At 55.1% G+C, this 21,545-nt stretch overlaps 1 protein-coding gene across 1 annotated transcript in view; it reads left to right on the top strand.

Annotated features, from left to right (window-relative positions):
- The first annotated feature begins 1,492 nt into the window (after nucleotides 1-1,492).
- CD2H1orf198 (chromosome D2 C1orf198 homolog) overlaps nucleotides 1,493-21,545 on the top strand; it is a 30,947-nt gene continuing 10,894 nt past the window's right edge. Inside the window, exons 1-2 of the mRNA XM_042908527.1 lie at nucleotides 1,493-1,849; nucleotides 15,924-15,974. Of these exons, the coding sequence (XP_042764461.1) occupies nucleotides 1,508-1,849; nucleotides 15,924-15,974 (393 nt within the window). The 5' untranslated portion in view covers nucleotides 1,493-1,507. The remainder of the gene's footprint in view (nucleotides 1,850-15,923; nucleotides 15,975-21,545) is intronic.

Consider the following 21,545-nt stretch of genomic DNA (forward strand, 5'->3'; position numbering starts at 1 on the left):
GGCGGATGAGGGCTCTGTATAATTGTAATTGTTGTGGTCTGGAACACACTTCAAAATGACAAACCTGGCCCCGCTATTGTTGCTTTTCTGCCTACGAAAACTTTCCGTGCCTCTTCAGTTTGCAAATAGCAAGCTGCTGAGAGTTCTTGTGATTTCTGAGATTCCAAAGTAAAGCCTGTCATTTATTTCATCCGTGGTTTGGGAGGAAGCAAAGACCACGCAGCCGCTCGGGGAAAACCTGTTCACGTGCAAGGGCAAGACCAAGTACAGGTGTGCTGGCCGCCGGCTCCTACACCTGTCCTGCAGTTCATTTAGGGAAAGGCACTGTGAACACTTCATTTCACGTCTCCGTCTCTTTAAGAGGAGCGGGAACTAATTTTCTTCGACCGCCCGGACTCTAGTCCTGTCTCCGCAGGTCGTCCCCTTCGGCCTCCTAGCCGCCCGCCCGGCGCCCACCCCTTCTCTGTCGCTCGTGGCGCCCGGACCCTGCCCCCGTGTCTTGGCTGGACTCCAAGAAGGCGAGGAAGATGGCTCATCAAGGAAAGGGGCAGGACAGGGATGAGGCGGCCGGTGGCTCGGTCCTGAAATCGGGCTTTCTTGGCACACGGGAGGGAGAAAACTTTCCTTTGTCAAACAAGTGACCACGTGGCGCTATGGCGGTCACCACCAGCAACCCCGTCAGACCGCGGGCCGCGGACTTGGGGGCGCGCCCGCCATCTGCTGAGCAGCCCAAGGGGAGCCCTGAAAAGTGGGGGAGCGGCAGGAAAGCACGAGAGCAATGAAGGCCCGATAGAGTGGCGTGGAGGGCGGGGTTCCGGGAGTGGGGGGCGCGGAGGGTGGGGTTCGCGAGAGGGGGCGGGTCCGGGAGGGGGCGGTGGGCAGGATCCCCGGCAGTGGGCGGTTTCGGAGGCGGGGTTCCCGTGGTGGGGCGGGCTCGGTGGGCGGGGTTCTCGGGGGTCGGGGTGGAGAGGGCGGGGTACCGCGGGGGCTAGCGTGAGGTCGCGGGGCTCCCCCGGGCCGGGAGGGGGCGGAGCGCGGAGTACTCGGGGTTAGGGGTGCGCGGGGTTCCCAGAATTGGGCGGGCGCGGAGGGCGGAGTGCCCGAGGGCGGGGAGGTTGCGGAGGGCGGGGTTCCGGGGGTGGGCGGGCTCGAGAGGCAGGGTCCTCGGGGGTGTCGGGAGAGCGGGGGTACGCGGGGGTGCGAGGCGAGGGGTTTCAGGGACGGGGAGTTTGTCGGGGGGCGGGGTTCCCGGGGGTGGCCGGGCTCGGGGGGCAGGGTCCTGTCGGGTGTGCGGGAGGGCGGCGTCCCCGGGGGTGCGGGCGCGGAGGGCGATTCCCGGGGCCGCGGGGTTCCCGGGTCGGGCGGGCGCGGGGGCGGGGCTGGGGGCGGAAGGGCGCCGCGCTCGCGGGCGGGGAGGGGGCGGGGCTCGCGGGGCGGGGCTCCGGGCTGCGGGGGCGGCGCGGCGCGGGGAGGGGCGCGGGTGGGGGGAGCGGCGGGCAGGCCGGGCATGGCGTCGATGGCGGCGGCGATCGCGGCCTCGCGCTCGGCGGTCATGAGCGGGAACCGGCCTCTGGACGACCGGGAGCGGAAGCGCTTCACCTACTTCTCGTCGCTGAGCCCCATGGCCAGGAAGATCATGCAGGACAAGGAGAAGATCCGCGAGAAGTACGGGCCCGAGTGGGCGCGGCTGCCGCCCGCACAGCAGGACGAGATCATCGACCGGTGCCTGGTGGGGCCGGGCGCCCCGGCGCCCCGCGCCCCTGGGGACCCTGGGGACTCCGAGGAGCTGGCGCGCTTCCCCGGCCTGCGCGGGCCCACGGGCCAGAAGGTGGTGCGCTTCGGGGACGAGGTAGGTGCGGGCGGGGCCGGGGACCCTCTCCCCTCCCCTCGTGGCCCCTGCAGGTCGCGGGGGTCCGGGCTGGCAAGAAGGCGCGGAGATGGGAGTGGGCGCGAGGGGCGTCCCAGGGCCGGGGGCGCGGGGCTAGGGGCTCCCCAGGGGGAGTTTGAGAATCGCCGTGAGGAGGGGGTCTTTAAAGACCCTCCATCTAGACTTGCTCTGCTGGGCCTCACCGGATCCAGAGACTTCTCCGAGCCATAGGCGGCTGCTCTTAAGCGAGGCGGACCAGAGTGGAAACAGCAAGGAATTTTCAGCCAGCCAAGCCTGAGTTCTGATCCACTTTGCTACTTGGCTGTATGGCCATGGGTGACTTAACCTCCTAGAGCCTCAGTCCCCACCCCCCTTCCTGGTGTAAACCGGAGATAATGATACCCACCCCGTGCCTGCCAGGGAAGGCACTCAGAAAGTTCTATGTATTAATGTTAATATTTGTGATGAGCTGTATGGGGCAGGTGAAATTGTCAAGCAAGATAAGGAGAAGGAAGAGGTGCCTTCCAGGGTTAGGAGGCAAAACCGAAGATGTTTCCCTAAAATGTTTTCCGGGTGAGCACGCTGTGCAGCTTTGGTTTGGGGTGAGCACAGAGCCCCGTTTTTCCATCAAGAAACTAAGGGATGAGTTTAAATGGGCTCCAGCAAGCCTTTGCTACATATAAGGGCATGTCTGCATCTCTGATCTGGACACTGTGCCCACACTTCTAGAGGAGAGAAACACTGTAAACCATACAGGAAAAAACTCAGGGATGCCCCCTTCTAAGTCACGGAGGCCTGGGTGTTCAGTGCCGCTTGGAAACTTGGTCTTTTTCTTTTCTTCTTTTTCTCCTTCTTTGTTCCACTGAAGCCTCTTTGGTGCCATTAGAATTGGCACTGTGGCTGGCTGGCCTTTCACACTGAACTTTTACCATGAAGGGCGAAGTCAAAAGGAGCTAGAAGTATAAAAAGAAGTATACAAATGAAACCCGCATTTGTTAAGGCTGTGAGCCTCAAGGAGGGGTGCTGCGCTTGGCAACTTTTTCGGAGGGTGTCGTGGATTGGGGAAGGAAAGGACGGCGAGTTCTAAATCTGATTTTCAGACTTGGGTGTGCTGAGACATTTATTAGTACAAAATGTTTGCGGTCATAAACCCACTTACATGTGAGGGATGTGTGAAAGGCGCTGGCACCACTGCCTTCTTCTGACTGAATTCAAAGAAAAGTCTCCATTGCACTTGAAACTCTGAAGGCTTTGCCAGGAAAAACAAGGGTGTGGTAAACTGGAGGCATGAAAATATAGGTTCAAAATGTATTTGAGCGCTGAAACCTTTTCCGTGTGAAAATCCGCATGTGTATGCAAATGTTTGCAAGTGTGTGTGCTCAGGTTCGAGCGATGAAAACACATGCATTCTCTCTTTGGAAAAGTCATGAGTAAGTACATATGAGAGGAAGTAAACTTGTAAGTATTTAACAGATGTTGGAGAGTGACTGTCATTTTTCCTTAGCTTGGTGTCTGGCTAAGAATACCCGCATGCCTGCTCATCATTAAAAGGCCCTTGCCATATAAGGGCTCAGTATCACTGATAAGGAAAGATGTGGCCAAGTTCATTTTGTGCTCCAGTTCCTTAACTGGGTACCAGACTGAGCTGTTTCTGAGTCTGTAAACCCAGTGTGATTTAAAAGCAATTGGAACTGTTCAGTGTGGGACCTGCACGCTTCTCCAGGAGCAAACCTGCCCTGCTTTTTACACTTGAACTCAGCTTTACAAAACGGGCTGGGAACGTGCCCTGACATGGCTCTGACCAACTTTAGCGCAGATGGGCAGAGAGACAGGAGACACCGAATTAGAGGAGGGGTACTTAGGAACATGGCCCGTGGGGTATTTTTGCCTGTGGTGGCTGTGTGGATTAATGGGACTAGGGGGTTTAAAATGCATTTCCCGAGACCTGGCAGGAGGTTGGCCCCAGACTAGTTGGTGGTCCAGGAGGAGAGCTGTTCATGGAGAGGGCTGGCTCCTAGACACAAGGGACGATGGATGGAGACGGGGTGGGGAGTGACCGTGGGTAGGCTGCCAGACAGAGTGGCCCAAATAGGTGACCCAGGTTTGTCCAGAAGGGCCCTAAACCAGAGTGAGTAGGGCACTCTGTCCCTTCCCACTTGATCTGTCTTCTGGTGTCCCAGGGGCCTCGGCAGCCAATCATGGAATGGGGGAGAATGCTCTCCAGGGCCCTCCAGCGTCCTACCCTCTCAACTCCCCCCCCCCCCCCCCCCCCGCACTCCCTGCCCCACATCTACAGACAGACCTCTGATGGCTGGGTGCTTTGGGTGAATCAGCTCTCTCTCGAGCTGCTGTCTGACCCTAGACGATGAGCAGGGACTATTTTTAGTACTTCAGTGAAAGATCACTGGCCTCCTGGCTTTTGAGGCTGTTTCCTAAGGCTGAAGTAGGAGGACTCTGGGCTTTGCAGTCAGTCTTGAGTTTTGGCTCCCCCAGCTTTTTGACCGGGGTGAAATCACAGACCTCTCTGAGCTTCAGCGTTCTCACCTTTGCGATGGGAGTGACATTAACAGGATGAGTAGAGAGCAAATGTCCACGAAGGGCCTGTGGGCTTACAAGACGGTGAGAATGCCATTGACCCTTGACCAACATGGGTTTGAAGCGCGTGGGTCCATTTATATGCAGATTTTTTTCCTGATCAGCGCAGTCCTGTAAATGTGTCTTCTCTTCCTTAGGAATTTCTGCATAACGTTTTCTTTTCTCTTACTCTCTTGGAAGAATACGGTAAACACACATAACTCACGAAATACATGTTAATCGACTGCTGATGTGATCGGCAAGGCTTCTGGTCGATAGTAAGCTATTAGTTAAGTTTTTGGGGAGTTGGAAGATTACATGTGGATTTTTAACTGCACAGGTGTCCCTAACCCCGGTGCTGTTCAAGCGGCAACTGTATTAGCCAGTCTCTGTTTCCACTTACAAAAATCATTATTATGAAATAAACATATTCTTGCTGCTGCTAAGCCTGGGGTTGTCCAGTCGGGGTTGTCCAGTCAGAGTTGTCCACGTGAGAGGGAGCTCTGTCCTGGGGGGCTCTGGTGCTGTGCTTTGGGGCACGTATTTGAAGCTTTGGTTTGCTCTGTCCACAGCCTGGCCATGATGTGGCCTGTCTCCGGATCGGCGGTCACATCAGCCTCAGATTGTGCCACCCCACCCTTTCAGCTACCCTGAAAGACAAGGACATCACCTGTTTCTCTGAATACCCTGTCCCCCGTTGCCAGTAACATTTTTGTATCCCACATTTTAAGTCTTATGTGACCAGCGTCTAGTCATTAGAAACCTGATTGTGTGTGTGTGTGTGTGTGTGTGTGTGTGTGTGTGTGTGTAAATATAGATAGATAGATAGGTATTTATATACACACATTTTTTTTAATGTTCATTTATTTTTGAGAGAGCATTCAACAGAGCGTGAACAGGGGAGGGGCAGAGAGAGAGGGAGACACAGACTCCAAAGCAGGCTCCAGGCTCCGAGCTGTCAGCACAGAGCCTGACATGAGGCCAGAACTCCGGAACCGTGAGATCATGACCCAAGCCGAAGTCAGACGCTTAAGTGACTGAGCCACCCAGGCGCTTTGAAACCTGATTGCATAATGATGGCCAACGATTTTGGTGGCCACGAGTATGGTCAGGGGGGACTGCTCTGTGTAGGACTGTTCACACTGTGGCATCTGTGTTCATTTTTACCCTCACTGTCTGTACAGAGAGAAGACCAGGGCTCAGATCCCCACCCTTGCCGGGATGACCAGCCTGGCGCAGGAGGAGATTGGCTGCCTTTGTGCATTGGCCAGGAGGGGACCCGTCAGTTTTCAGTTTTTACTTCCTTGGGACTCAATTCGCCAAATGTTTCTCAGCCTATTACATTAGAAACTAGAGGCCCTCTGGCTTTAGGACTGCTTAGGCTGCCCGTAATTTTCACCACCTCCTTTAAAAACTCCCCCCTCGGACATATGATCTTCGTACAGTTTCCACATAAGGCCGCCAGCCCCTCCTGCCCCCCATCCTGTCCCCAAGCAGCTCCTGTCAGAGAATCTGGAGCTCCTGCTGGCGGCATACGTCTCTCCTAGCAAAAGAAACGGAGTGTCCCCAGACCTGGCTTCCATTCCGGCCGTGTCACCAGCAAGGCGACCCCTGCTCAGGGCATAGGTCTCCCTCCATGAAATGAGTGGCAGTCCTGCCTTGGAGCGACATAGATGCTGGGACATGCCCTTCTGGTCCCGTACGTGGTATGAACGTTAAGGCGTGTTTGCAAGCGGATGCCTTTCGCAGTCCGACTTCCCCTGCCATCCTTTAGCAGTAAAGTCTGGGGAATGGCTTACTCTGGGAGATGAGAGGTCTTCGTTTTAGAAGGTTTTCGAGATCACTCAGTCTGCTTCTGCTGCTTCCCATTATCAAGTAGGGGGGAGAAAAAAACCCCCAAAAGCTGAATGTTTGCGACCACTCCCAAACCCCTTGCCACCCGTCTCGCAGGATCTGGGTCACGTTCTAGGCTCCACACAGGGACCCAGCAGGTAAGCCTGGAAATTTGGTGTGTTGACTTCTCCCGGACCCACTTGTGCCTCCCGCCTCGCGTAAAGTAGGTGAAGCTGGGTAGGAAGGGTGTTGCCGTGTGCCAGCCCCCCGCGACCCTGATCTGGATTTTGCACGTTGCAGAACACAGAGGTTTAGGGCCCTGGGGCCACACAGCGCCACCCCCTCTCGAACAGCTGAGCAAGACCAGCCGCTGTGGGAAGGAAGTGTCCCTCCTGGGCACCCGCCTCCGGCCCCCTCCCACAGGGATCTGGGGGCTGGCTGGCTGCCCCCTCGCCCCCCTCCGCCTTCACCTCCTTTTCTGGGGCTGAGCCTTGGCCTCCCTGACTCCCTTGACACCCCCTGCACGGCCTGCCCTTCTCGGGCCTCTGGGGGTCCATGCCTTGCCAACCCCCCCTCCCCCACCCCTCTCGCTCTTGCTCCCAGCCTTTCCCAGAAGTGATTGCGGGGGGGGGGGGGGGGGGGGGGGCTCCGAGGCCAGGGGGTCAGCATGGAACATCCCGGTTCGGCAAACCTGGTGAAGCTGCTGTCTGTGCTCAGCGTCCTCGGGGCTTTTTCCTCCTCCTCAGGGTCCGGGCTGGCCAGCCTAGGTTTTTTCTTTTTTTTTTTTGTTAAGTTTATTTATTTTTCTTAGTAACCGCAATACCCAACTTAGGGCCCGAACTCAATGACCCTTAGATCAAGAGCCACACACTCTGCTGACGGAGCCAGCCAGGCACCCCTTGCTTGTGTTTTTAAAAAAATTAACTAATTAAATTGTTACAAAATACGTAAAATCGTGTACCTGTACGTTACTGTTAAGAAATCCAGGGGCGCCTGGGTGGCTCAGTCGGTTAAGCGACCGACTTCGGCTCAGGTCACGATCTCGCGGTCTGTGAGTTCGAGCCCCGCGTCGGGCTCTGTGCTGACGGTCAGAGCCTGGAGCCTGTTTCAGATTCTGTGTCTCCCTCTCTCTGCCCCTCCCCCGTTCATGCTCTGTCTCTCTCTGTCTCAAAAATAAATAAATGTTAAAAAAAATTAAAAATAAAGAAATCCAAACCATGCAGGAGCAGCATTGTGAAGCAGTTGGTAGTGTCCTTCTAGAATTTCCTCAAGTAGTAACACCTTCATCAGGTTTGAGGTTGGATACGTGATGGCCTGACAGCGGACCCGTAACGTGCGCGGACCCCTCTGACCCTTCCCCTCGAGCAGTTTGGTCTTTTCTTGTTTCAGACTTTGGCAGAAAATAAAAAATAAGAAACTAAAAAAATAAGGGGGGAATCTGAGAGTTGCTTTCTCAGTATTTGGGATTTGTTCTTTAAGGAAGGTGGAATGTGTAATTACGATTCCCACCTTCTGTCTGGTAGAGCCATGCATTTTTTAGAAAAGATGACAGGGTCCACGTGGCTTTTCGCATCCTGGGACCTGGGTTTCTGTGCCCCGGCTCTGGGCAGGAGTTGAGAATGTGGCCCTGAGTTCAGATCCGTTTCCTGGGCTGCGAGGGGGAGGCTGCTGGGCCTCCGCTGCACGCCTCCCCTTTGGGAAGGTTCTTTGCTGGGATTAGCACCTGGCCTGCTACCCCACGTAGGAGAGGAAGGGTACTGAGCAGGTGGGCCCTGGGAGCTAAGGGAGCCTGTGGTCCTCTCCCTGGCTCCTGTGGGAGGGTGTGCAGGGAAGGGGTGGGGCAGAGCTGGGAAGCATGTGGGCAGGTCTGGAGTCCTGTCTCATTGACAGGAGTCATTTTCACAATCTCAAGAGAGTCCCTTAATTCTGGAGAAGAAAATCCTTTTGTTTTTGTTTTTTTTTTTTAAATAATAAAGACCAGACCTGTCTTTTTTTTTTAAATGTTTTAATGTTTATTTATTTTTGAGAGAGAGAGAGAACAAGCTGGGGAGGGGCAGAGAGAGAGGGAGACACAGGATCTGAAGCAGGCTCTGTGCTGACAGCAGAGAACCTGACACTGGGCTTGAACTCAGGAACCATGAGATGATGACTTGAGCCGAAGTCGGATGCTTAACACACTGAGCCACCCAGGTGCCCCTAGACCTTTCTGTCTGTTGCCTTCAAACTCTCTTCCACCTCCCCCTGCTCGCATTACCGCCATGGCACCCAGCTTTCGTGTCTGACTTTGTATTCCCTGTGGAACCTGCCTGCTAGTTCAGTCCTAGCTGCCTTTCTGTTGTGGGGACTGCAGTTTTGTCCTTGCGTTTATGGAAACCCTCCTATCTCAGCAGAGTTAAATATATGACAAGTCAGAGGGAAAAGCATTGATTCCATAAATAGTTAAATAATGGTCCCTAAAAAGAAGGCGTTGGTTGAAAAAAAGGGCATATTTTAATCGTTCTTCTTCCTCACTCCCCTTTTTTTTTTATTTTTAAAGTAAACTTTGTTTTCTAGAGCAGTTTTAGGTTGAGAGCAAAACTGAGCAGAAAGTAGAGATTTCTTGTATTCTCCCTGCCCCCACGTACACACAGCACCCGCACCCCCCCCCCCCCAACAGCCCCGCTCAGAGTGGTGCACCTGTTACCTTGGATGAACCCGCACTGATGCATCAGCATCCGCCAGAGTCAGTATTTTACATCGGGGCTGACTCTTGCGAGCGTTCAGTGGGTCAGGCCAAACGTATGACAACACGTAGCCATCATACGGCATAGTTTACCACCCTAAACATCCTGTGCTCCGCCCGGTCATCCCTCCCATCCCCACGCCCCGCTCTCGGTACTGTCTCCATAGTTTGGCATTTTCCAGAATGTCACGTAGTTGGAGCCGTAGAGTCTGTAGCATTTTCAGATTGGCTTCTATCATTGAGTAATACGCGTCGCAGGCCCTTTCACAGCTTGATAGCTCATTTCTTTGTAGCGCCGAATAACAACCCATTGTCTGGGGGAACCGCGGTGTACTTATCATGCACCTGCTGAGGGACATCTCCGTTGCTTCCAAGTCTTGGAAATTACGAGTGAAGCTGCTGTAAACATCCGCGTGCCGGTTTCTGTGCGGATGTAGGTTTTCAACTTGTCTGGTTGCATACCATGGAGTGGGATTGTCTCACCCGCTTCTACCGTGCTGCTGCTGACATGGAACAGCTCCCCAGGGACAATGTGCTCCGTGCTGGATGTGCCGGGAAGCCCAGACCACGTGACATCACTAGAGGGCCGCGACAGTCAGCGACAGAGGGGAGTTTCTGTCCCCTTCTCCAGGCTCTGCCGGCTGAGCCTGATTTCTCCGACCTGTGGTATCTCACAGTTTAAATTTTTTACCTTTAAGCCAAGATGCCACCGTCTGTCAACCAGAATCTCCTCTAATTTAGGGACTTCAGGAGCACAGTGACGACGTGTGGTTCCAGTGAGCACCTTGCCACGTTCCGGGATCCTGACACTGCTTTTGAATTACTCAAGGAGCACATCTATTTCTGGGATGCTCGGTGGTTGGGATTCTAACTCCTGTCGGCACTGAAATTGAGCCAATCGTGCACCGTGTTCCTACATTCTGAGGACGTTCTGACTCCAACAAATGAGAGTGTTTCGTCCGTAACGGTTGCACACTTCTCGTAGGTATGCAACAGCGTCGTTAGAAATGCAGCCGCACTCGTTTCGTAGGTCATCTTTGAATGCATATGGAGGAATAAGGGAACGAATGTTTTCAAATGCGAATTGCATTATGCTGGAGCCTTGCAGCATATCAGGAGACTGTTCATTTGCCTCGGGTGATTATACTAATGCGCAGAGCCCTGATCTCGCCTTGCTCCAGAGTAGGATGGGAGAGAGCTGGCCCAGAAGCCCCGGGCTTCTCGTGAGAGCAGCTTGAACCCTGGGTGGGTTTGGGAGGAGGTCCTGTCTGGGGATGATGAGAGCCACCTGGCAGTAGTGACCGAGGGCACCGCTGCCCATGGTGTGGACTGGGCAGACAGAGGCGGGCCCCTGCGCCCCGGAGGTCCGCAGGCGTGGGCAGCCTGGGGTGGCCCTGCGGCCAAACGCTCACGATGTGCGGGGAGCCTGGCGTCTCATGGCGAGCGGAACCAGGTAAGCCGCCCCGTGGAACGGCGACATTAGAATTACCTAGGGAGTTGTTAGCGTTGTAAAACTGGGGCAGAAGGGACCTGCAGGTTCTGCCGGTTGTAACAGCACCCTAGGGGATGCCAATTTACAGTCAGGCCCGGGAACGGCTGGGGTACAGGCCCCCTCGAGAGCGTCTGGAGTCTGGTGTCTGTGATCGGGGCCTGCATGAACCCCAGGCACATGGGAAGGAGCCATTCCCATCGAATACCTGGGACAGGTGTGCCTGCCACAGAGAGGGTGCAGTTTGTTCGGGCCAAGGTGGCAGACAGGCCCCCAGCCTTCAGAGAGGCCCAGGGTGTAGCCTAGACCTCCCAAGTGCTGCAGGGTCTCGGAAACGGTTTTTCAGATGTTCCAGGAAAGGTGCGGCTTCCTGTCTGCTGGCCCCTAGTGGCCTGGCCTTGTGCGGTGGGAGATCAGAGGCCACCTCAGATAGCCTGTGCCTCCGGGTCGGCCTCCTTCTTAGGGTGGGCCTATAGAGGACCTAAGGGACACCCAATGCAGACAGTGCTGTCCACAGTTGCCATCGGCCCCACACGCTTGAGACGCAACGATAAAATTCACTGGCCCTGAAAGCGGAAAGAAAGTTACAAAAGAATAAATGCTCAGTAGTGTCTAACCCGGTTCATTAAGAGGAAAGGTTGATATTTGTAAAATTTCACCATACTTGAAGTCAATTTTATGTCCAGAGTTTCTCATTCCGGAATAATTTTAGAATAGTCATGACTTTCACAGAGAAATCATTCTCTGACCACGACTTTTAACCCGAAGACCATAGGTAGTAGCCAGAGGCACCACAGTAATTAATTAGGAAGTGATGAGTTTTGAGCATTCTTGACTTTTGTAGGGTTTTTTTTTTTCAGGGGGGACATTTTTTTTTTTTGAAAAACAGATTTTATTTTTTAGAGATAGGTTCTTAGCAAAACGAGTGGAAAACCCCTCCCTCCACACATGCACAGCCACCCCCCCACTGTCAACATCGGCCGCCAGAGTGGAACGTTTTTTACAGTGGATGAGCCTGCTCGACACGTCGTCGTTGCCCAAAGCCTGTGGTTGACATTGGGGTTTATTCTTGATGGGGCACATTCTGTAGGTTTTGAGAACAGGATCCATCGCTACAGTATATGGTATGGAGTGTTTTCATTGCTCTTAAATCCTCTGCGCTCTGCCCTCTCTCGAACTCCAGCAACCACAGGTCTTTTTACTGTCTTTGTAATTTTGCCTTTTCCAGAACTCATACAGTTGGACTCATCTAGTACGTAGCCTTTTCAGATCTCTTTATTGTGGGAGAATATACATAACATAAAATGGACCCTTCTAACCATTTTTAAGTATACGTTTAGTATATTCGCACTGCTGTGCAGCCATTAGCACTCTCCGTTTCTAGAACTTTACCATCGCCCGTCAGAAACTCCGAATCCAGGGCTGCTTGGGCGGCTCAGTCGGTTAAGAGTAACTCTTGATTTCCACTCAGGTCATGATCTCACAGTTCGTGGGATGGAGCCCTGCGTCAGGCTCTGCACTGAAAGGGTGGTGCCTGCTTGGGATTCTCTCTCTCCCTCTCTCTCTCTCTCTCTCTGCCTCTCTCTCTCTCAAAATAAGTAAACATTAAAAAAAAAAAAAAAAAGAAACTTTGAATCCTTTAAACAATGATTTCCCATTCCAGCTGCCCCCCTGGTGAGCTCTATTCTCCTTCCTGTCTCCGTGAATTTGCCTCGTCTGGATACCTCAAATAGCTGGCATATGACATCTGCCCTTGGGTGACTGGCACGTTCATTTAGCAGAATGTCTTCAGGATTCATCCAGGTTGTAGCCTGATTCAGAATTTCCTTCCTTTTGAAAGCTGAGTAGTATTCTGCTACCGGATGTGTTTGTCCCATTTTGTGTGTTCATCTGTTGACGGACGTTTGCGTTGTTTTCACGTTCTGGCTCCCGCGCACGTAACTCGGCCATGCGTACCGGTGTTCGAGCATCTGTTCAGGTGGCTGCTTCGTGAGATCATGATCTGAGCCGAAGTCAGATGCTTAACCGACTGAGCCACCCAGGCGCCCCTAATTCTTTTAATAATAGCAATGGCTGGGGCGCCTGGGTGGCTCAGTCAGTTGAGCGGCCGACTTGGGCTCAGGTCATGATCTCGCGGCCCGTGAGTTCGGGCCCCGCGTCGGGCTCTGTGCTGACTGCTCAGAGCCTGGAGCCTGTTTCAGATTCTGTGTCTCCCTCTGCCCCTCCCCCGTTCATGCTCTGTCTCTCTCTGTCTCAAAAATAAATAAACGTTAAAAAAAAATTAAAAAAAAAATAATAATAGCAATGGCTATGTTTAACACCAGGTTCAAAAATCCCTAAACGTCTCACAGTCCACTTCTGCGTGGGTTGGCGCGAGCCCACTCCGGCCCACGGCTGACTGCGGCCTCCGAAAGGGGGGCCCCACAGAGATCTTAAAACACTCCGGCCTCCATTCTTTTCCCAAACAGTAAAGTAAATGCCGGAGATTTTGTGCAAATATGCGTTCTGGTACTACGGGCAGAGAATAGACATTCTTATTTATTTATTTATTTATTTTAAAGTACTTTCTCCATTGGGAGGTGAACATTACATTGGGCGAATATTTTCCAGCAAGAGCGAACCAGGGCCTCTGGGATGTCAGAGGAAAGACTAGTTGGTGCCTGTGCATCCGGGAGTCCTTGGAGCCACGTGGCGAAGAGCAGAGCCTCCCACGTGTTAATTTCCAGGGGCTGTGTGTCCTGTGGCTCTCCGTGGCTTCCCTTCTGCTTTTTGCCCTGCTCTTTTGGGATCTAGTGACTTCTAGGCTTCTTCCCGTGCCGTGCTGCAGAGAGGAAGTCGTTTCCAGAGAGATGCAGCGCTGTCTCTGGCACAGACCTCCCTCGTGGAGAGGAATTTGACTGTGAGGGTAACTCTGGGCCACGACCGAGCCCCCACTCCATGACATCCCGTGGTCTAAGCGGCAGGCGTGGTTTGGTGCTTCGATCGTTTCAGGTTTTGGGCACCAGGAGGGCTGGCGGGGGCGCCTTGCAAGCAACCCCTACAGAAAGCACGTGTGGGCATCCACCAGCGCGTGCCTGGCCACGTTTTGGTTGCCTGCCGGTCATCGCAGGACTGGAAGAAAAGAGAACACTGTGTGTGCCCGCACCGCCACTCTGCAGTTCTGAGGCCCTTTTGCATCCAGCTGCCCGGGGAGCCTCTTTCCAGCGCTGGAGCGCACAGCCTCGGCTGACATCAGAACTTCTGCAACATTTGTGCTCGGCGTGTTTATTCTTGTAAGGCGTTTTAGTATTTTTATGAGCTCAGGATTGCAGAAATCTAAGGAATTTGCCCCTCGACTGAGTTTCTTGCTGGCCGCAAACAAAAGACTGTTGACCTGACACCAAGTTGGGGAGGGTTCACGGTGTGACCCCCCTCTCTGTCTTCGACCCCCTTGGAATTTCAGCTAACATGGGCTGCAGCCACTGGTGACTGCTGGCTCACCAGCCTCCCGGCTCAGTCCGTGCTCCTGTGAGTCTGCGCTCATTTTCCTTGCAAAGCCAAAAGCTGTGTTTTAATTTTGGCCGATCTCAGCCGTGTAGCTAATATTTAAGGCTAGGTCATAGCCCATGATAAGGGGAGTCCGGCTCCAGCATGCCCTTGGCCACTGGGTCTGCTCCCTTCTGTGCTCTGCCTGCCCAGTTAATCTCCGCGCACCTCCTCTGTCCACTGGGGCGGCCCCCCCTGGGCTGTCCCACCTCGGGTTGGAAGGACCACGTTTGCCAGTGGATTTCCCTTTCCTTTGCCCCCACAGCTCCAAATCCAGAATAAATGATACGTAAGTGCCATGAGCCTCCTTCACTTTCCCACATAGGAAAAAAATCCTGCTTGTTTTGTTATTCTAGGACGAGCTTAGAGCTTCCTGAGCTCATAGACTTTGGGAGACTTTCAGGTCATTTGGCTCGGCCATGCCCTCCGCCAGCCACCCCCCTGCACACACAGGCTGGGCTGGACGCAGGAATCCCCTGCCGCTGAAGCTAGGCCTGCAGCCCCTATCTCTTGTCACAAAGGCCCGTTGGTTCACATTCCTCCTGGTGGCCCACTTCCGTTTTTGGAGGGACAAGAGTTTGTAAACCTGGGGTTTAGCTGGAGCTCCAAATGGCAGGGCAGTGGCCCACGTTCTAGCTCATTAGTAGTTTTTGCCCCGACAGCCAGGCTCATGGGGCCGATGCAAACCGGCCCAGAGGCTAAGGTGGGGACAGCGCTGCTACCAAAGTAGGGCATCAGCAGACCCAGAGGGGGACAGAGCCTGATGGCCTAACTCTGGGGGTGGGAGCACCTCTGGGGGGAGGACCTCTCTTAGCAGGGGTGCTTTAAGCAAGGGCCGTCCCAATTTTTTTTTTTTTTTAATATTTATTTATTTTGGGGGAGAGCACAAGCGGGAGAGGGACAGACAGAGCGGGCTCTGTGCTGACAGCGGCGAGCCCGCTATGGGGCTCGAACTCGCAAACTGTGAGACCGTGACCTGAGTTGAAGCCGGATGCTCAACCGACTGAGCCACCCAGGCGCCCCCAGGACCGTCCCAATTTAAAATACTTTAACCCATTTTCAGCGTGTCCCAACTTTCGGTTCCGAAAATATCCCCAGTGGAAGCAGGCACAGAGGAGACGTTTGGTAGCACAGGAAGACGGCTGGGGGCTCGGAGGGGGTAGCCAGGAAAAGGCGATGTTCCCCTCCTTTGTTCAGGCCAGTGTGCAAAACATGTTGGATCCGAGGTCAGATTCTCAGTTCCGGTTCTGGAGGGGGCTTTCCATCGTGTGCTGCTGGGGAGCGTGGGGGTGACTTCAGAGCTCTCCTTACCAGTAGGCACCTGTACTAAATGGGGATGTTCATTGATGTTGCCAGTCGGCCCTTTCGAGATCTCTGCTGGGCACATGGGGGCGGGGGGGCACGGAGGCTCAGCGGCACTGGCTTTGGCTGGAGGGTTATTGCCTGACATTCTGTTCCCATGTTGATCGTTACAACAGCCCTGCAAGGGAAGCGTGATTCTCCTCTTCCAGGTGAGGAAACGGAGGCTCCGAAGGCTGCCTCATCTTCCCATAACGTCTAGTCCTCCTAGAGCTGAGGCTCAAGTCTGTAAAGCCCCTTCCCCTTTCTGCTCACATCCCAGTCATCGATTTCCTCCCCCTTTGCCCCCCCACCCCCAGGGCCTCCCTCCCGTTCATTCACTGAGCCTCCTTTGGGTGGGGGAGGGGCGTGCCTGGCCACCTCCAAAAAAGTGAGGGTGAGGCCAGACTGAGAAGGTCAGCGCAGTCTATGCAGAGCATCCAAACATCAGGCTTGCTCCAAGCCAGGAGTTGGGATGCGTCCTAAGTCTTACTTACCCTGTGGCCTCGGGTGGATGTTTGCATGGGGTATGTTTGGGTTTGGGTTTCAGATTTATTCTCGCATTTTTATTTCAGGACATAACTTGGCAAGATGAGCACTCTGCCCCTTTCTCCTGGGAAACGAGGGTAAGTTGGATTAAATTTAGATTTGTTTGTCCTTTTGAAAAAGAATGGCGTGGTTGTGTATTTTTCTTGTAGCTCTCGGTGGACTCAGAAGGCAGAGGCCCCACCATCCTGCTGCAGGTGATGCCCCCCTGCTGGTGGAAAAGGAGAGGAGGGAAGACCGTGGAGATGAGCTAGGAAACCTGTGGGGAGGCATCGTGATGGAATTGAAGTGGTCGCCCCTTGACCAGGACCCCGGCCGTCCTGGGAAAGCAGAGTCAGCCCCATTCGGGGCTTTCTCTGCTCCTGGCTCTGCTGACCAATACTCAGCACCTTAGTGGGGGCGCTCTGTAAAGCAAAGCTTGGAGAGAGGCTTTTGAGGGGGGGCAGGCGTTATTAAAATGAACTCAGGGTAGGGGCAGGAGAGGGACAGTGGCAGAGATGAGACTGCAGATCTATCAAAATTGCCTGCAAGAGTCTGCCTGGAGGCGTGACAGTCCTGGGGGCGGCGGGTGGGGAGGAAAAAAGGACATACGCTCTTGGAAGCCTGTGAAGTTGATGAGGCAGTGGATACACATGGACAGGTGTTAGCGGTACAGTGCAGCTTGGATCGCTAACCCCTAGTCCCTTGTTCACTTTGATGGTGATGATGATGCTAGATGATGATTATTGTTAGAGTTGATTCATGGCGTCAAGCTTAACTGGCTTTGTCTATTTCCCCCCGTCCTGCCTCGCTGCTCCGGTAGAAGTGCGTTAGTAGAGGGCAGAGCAACCAAAAGGCAGGTGTCTGTAACCCAACTAAAACGAGCAAGAGTCTAGAACGTTTAGTGCTGCGTGTCGGAGGGTTCTCCCCATAATGGGGTGCCAAGGACGGCAGTGTGCCTGGAACGGGGCTCAGACTTGAGGTCAGATCAGGGCTCTGAAGTGCCTGTTGTTGCAGGGGCTTGTTGGCTGGGCCCACATTGCTCATCCCAGCGGAAATGGGCACGCAGGGGCCTGCGGAGAGGGTGGGTCAGAGCGGGGCAGGGCAGCGAGGGGGTCCACAAGACACCCGGGAGGCCCTCATGTGGGGGGACCTGTGTCTGAAAATGGAACATTTGACAGGGTTCCGGCGGACGAGGGCAGGGGGTGCTGTTGCCTACAGGCAGAGCTGCTGAGTGGGCCCCGTGTGACCTGAGCCGTCCCCAGATGGGGAGGTGCACGATCCGGTCCTCACTTGAGAGCTGGGAGGCGGTTTTGGAAATACGTGTTGTCAGTGCAGGTGCACGTGTCCACCTGGCGGGCGCGGATGCCCGCTGTCTTTAGCGCACCTTTACGTGGGGTCCTGAACATCCTATGTCTGCACCCAGCATGTGCCCGTGTTTTATTTCCACTGCAGATGAGTAATCTAGGTCTGTGCAGAGGGCGGCGCGAGCGAAACGGTGTGCCTGGAAGCTGGGGTCTCCCTAGGGATCTGGACCCCGGTCGAAGGACATCCAGGAGCAGCCTGGAAACACAGTGGCTCCTGAAACCAGCGAGGAATCCCCTGTCTAGTGACACTGTCAGGGAAGCTGTGGGTGGGTAGAGACTGCATCGTCACGTTGGCGTTCAGCCAGGAGCTGCAGTCTGCTTTTTGGGCTCCCCGGTGAATAACTGAGGAGCACTAACCCTGCCGGTGATATCTACCGGTAACAGACAAATAGACGCTCTGCAGGGTGGGACCAAGCAGCCTCGGACGCAGTAGCCCAGAAAGCAGGACAGACTTCCCCAGACTGGGTCCTACGTTTGAGGATATCACAGCGACGAAGGCACAGAGGTCAAAAGAGTGATGACGCCCTACGCTCTGCGTCTGTCTCATGCCCCATGAGAATATCAGCTCTATTAAGAATTTACCTTGTGAAATATTACTGAACCTGCTATTTTGGGGGCAGGACACGCCATCTGTTATTAACTTGCTGCAATGACAGTCTGGGACAAGGATGGGCGGTGGTTGGAGCAGGTGCTGAGATGGGGCTCAGCCACCGGGGCCAGTGTGGGGCATAGGTGAACGAGAACGAGGACAGCTAACTGTCCCACATAGATCACACCCTGTGCTGGTGCTGAGGGTCCACATCTGCCAGCCAGGTCCCCCAGGCACCTTGTCAGTCGAGAAGCCTCTGGAAGTTCATCGGTGTTGCTCCCTTTGCAGAGAACCAGCTTACGTAACCAACGGGCGGGCTCACTCGGGGTCCTCACCTTTTGGTTTGATCTCTTGAAGTTGGACTTACAGAGTTTAGCGTTAGAACCTTGTAGAGACAAAGCAGAGACCATTCCAGAGAGCAGAGAGGCTCGGCTCCACTCTGCACAAGTCAGCGTTGAGTTCTAGAAAGTGCCACCACTCACCTCCCTGGCCTGAACTTGGAGCGCCCTGCCTCCTTGCTTTTCGGGCGTCATCGCACTCTCCCTGAGGACTGGTGAGAACCTCTTTGGAGAGCTGCGAACAGGGGGTGGTTTTAGGCGGCCCTGATCTCCAGGCGTGGGATTCGGGGCCCAGCAGCGGGTTCTCTTGCTCTCCAGTAGTTATCTGTTGATGCATAACAGACTACCCCACAGCTCCATGGCCCAAAGCGGACATTTATTTGCTTATGATTCTGGGGCTCAGCAGGCTGGGCAGGGCTCCCCCAGCCGTTCTTCTGTTGGCCTTGTTCACTCACCAACTCTTTCTCTGCTCTGACTTCTTAGCCTGGCAGTCATGTCATCCGAGGCCAGGGTCAGCCTGACCGAGGGTCTTGACTGTTGGCAGAACTGAGAATGCCAGGGGCTTGACCGATCGTTGTTAACTCTTTGTGGGCTCCTCCGTTTAGGCCAGCCCATGGGGGTGCCACCCACGGAGAGTGAGCTGGCCCTGTGCTCGGGGGCCAGGAATCCCCTCCCCAGCGGAACGCAGCTGTGATCGGGAGTGCCCTTGAGGGCTGGGGGCCAAGTGCAGAATGGTCTGTGGAAGAGTACCCCCTTGTTCAAGTCCTGCTTTGTCTTCCAGCCCAGCCCTCCCTGCCTGGGGCGCGTCCTTCTGAGACTGAGCTGCCCTGGCGCCCCTGTTTCTCTGCCCTCTTCCAGCACGGAGGAGAGGCTCAGAGGGAGAACTGCCCGCCCCAGCTGGGGGTGAGCGGCCCGTTATCTTTCCCACCCATCTGTCAGCCTGTGGGCCCCCCTCGGTGGATTCCTTTCTCATGCTACTGATCTTTTGAGAGGAAGAAACTCAGCGCTTGGAATGCTCCAGAGAGGGGAGGCAGGGAGCAGAGAGGATTCTTGGCATTCCCCAGTGGGTCTGGGCTGGGGAATTTAGAGGAGATGTCTGCAGAGGCAGGTCAGGCCCTGGCGCTGGGTTGCTGGGCTCTAGGGACAACCCCCCTTCAAAGCATGCGCCCCTCCCCCTGCCCCAGATGTCTGGCTTCTTTCTGTCCGTCTTGGTCCTCCTCCCAGCGTGCATTGCCTATTTGGGGATGGTAAGTTGGCTGGTGGGGATCTGTTCGTTGATTTTCTTCTGCATCAAAAGGTCTCTGAGGGCCAATATAAACCATTCCCAGAGTAGGGAGGCCTTCCCGCCCCTTCCTTGGGAAGAAGAGTAGGCACTTAGGAGGCTTTGTGCTGAATTTTGGAAAGATCCTTGAATGATATCACACTTCCTGCGTGCTGTGTGCTCTGGGTCCGGGATGTGCACTCACGTTGAATTCTTTCGCCCCTGGGAGATCAGTGTCCCTGCTCTTGCTCTGGGTCAGGGTTTTGGGCAGGGGCTCGAAGAACGCTGTAACTGACAGGCGGCTTGAATCCACGGAGAGAGATTGGAGCACAAGTCCGTTTGGCTTGCGGGTGGCTCCTGCCCGTGGCGGGACAGAAGGGCATCCTGTCAGGGTGTTCAGTGCCTAGAGGAGTCCCTTGCTTCCAGCCTGTAGCTCTGCTTGCCTTCTCTCCTTACTGCCAGTGACAGTTTGGAGCCACCCTGTGCCCCCGTCCCAGCCTGACTCCTGTGCTGCTTGAGGTCCCCGGACCTTCTTCGCCGAGACCCCCATCTCTGCCCAGCAGTCACGGCTCCCTCCTCGTTGCCCCCCAGCACCCGTTCTGACCCTGGCTCACCTTCCTGAGAGTCAGAGCTGAGCCCTGTGGCACCCTGACCTTTCCTGGGTCTCTGTGTGTGGACGGATGTGTCTTCCTTCAGCCCAGTGGCCCTAGCCCTGCACCTCTGGCCCCAGGGGTCTTTCCGGCTGGTATGTCCTGTGGCCCTCAGCCCCGTGCCCCAGACACCGTGCTCTCCTGCCCCAGGAGCCATGGCCTTTCCTGCCTCAGTGCCATTGCTCACCCCCCACCCCATCCATCTGTGAGGATCCAGTCTGTCCTCTAGACCCGCCGCAAACCCGCGTTCTTCTGATTCCCACGGCTCCCATGCCCCCCATCTTTGCTGAGCACCTGCCGTGCCTTCTCTCGTGTGAGCCTCGCAACGGCCCCATTTTACAGATAAGAAAATCAAGGCATAGAGTGCGGGGTGTGGACTAGACATCCGAGCCCAGGACCATATACATAAGCTGTGCCGTAGCAACCTGGCTGCCTCTTAGATGAAAATGTGGCATTACTATTGTTGTCCCCGTGAGATGATGAGCCCCTGGCGGGGGGCGGGGGGGAGAGCAGTGGAGGCTGTCATTGGCCCCTGAACCTTGGAAACTCGGCACCCGGGGCCCCGGTGCACCTCCCAGCTGTTGGGCCTCTGTTGGGGTTTTCCCCAGGCTCACTCTGCCCGACATACGGGCATGGGGGCTGAAGCAGGATTAATCCACGCGTCTGTAGGTCCCCTTGCTCCCTGGGAAAAGCATAGGAGTATGTAATTTAGCCCCTGGTCCGAGCCCAGTGCCTGGGGATTGGGAGGCGGGGAATCCACCAGGCCCTGCCCCTCCCCCCCGTGGGCCGGGAGGGTCTGACACCCCCCAGTGGCCAAGTCCTGCCGTGCCTTCCCTGTCAGGCTGTCACTTCTCCTGGTTTTGTGATTCTAAAAGTTTTTCGTACCTTCTCCTTCTCTTTCCTTCTTTGGAGGAGGAGGTGGGAGAATAAATGCTAGATGGCTTGTGGGCTTATTCAGATTTGCTCCAGTAAACTAGGATGTTTCCTGACAACGCTTCTGTAGCCTTTGTCTCAACAATTTCGATGGGTCGGACGCTGCCAAGCCCAACAGTTAGTTTTGGCTGCACGCACTCCCCCTTTACTGAAATATTACACATTCCTCTCCAGTGAGCGGGGCGTAAAAATAGATCCTGGGCTCGGTTGTGGTCTTTCTGTTTTTAGAACGGACGCGGCCAGCTGAGACCCAGTTCCCCACATGGGGCGACTGACGCCCAGTCCTGGCTTGGCCGGACGAGATCCTCCCGCGCTGTCCTCCCTCGGGCTTTAGCTAGTGCCCGGGACGTGGGGGTAGGGGGTGATGAGCTGTCACCGTTGCTGCGACGGGGGCCGGGGGGGGGGTTCCCCTTTACTCCCCCATCTCCCGTCTCAAAGATTGCGTGAGACTGCAGAGTCGGATTCCCCCACCCTGACTTCCCGTCTGTCCCCGGGTGGGCGAGCTGGAGTCATTGACCCGTTGGCTGCTCTTCC

This window comes from Panthera leo, chromosome D2, assembly GCF_018350215.1.
Source record: "Panthera leo isolate Ple1 chromosome D2, P.leo_Ple1_pat1.1, whole genome shotgun sequence".
Lineage (NCBI taxonomy): Eukaryota > Metazoa > Chordata > Mammalia > Carnivora > Felidae > Panthera > Panthera leo.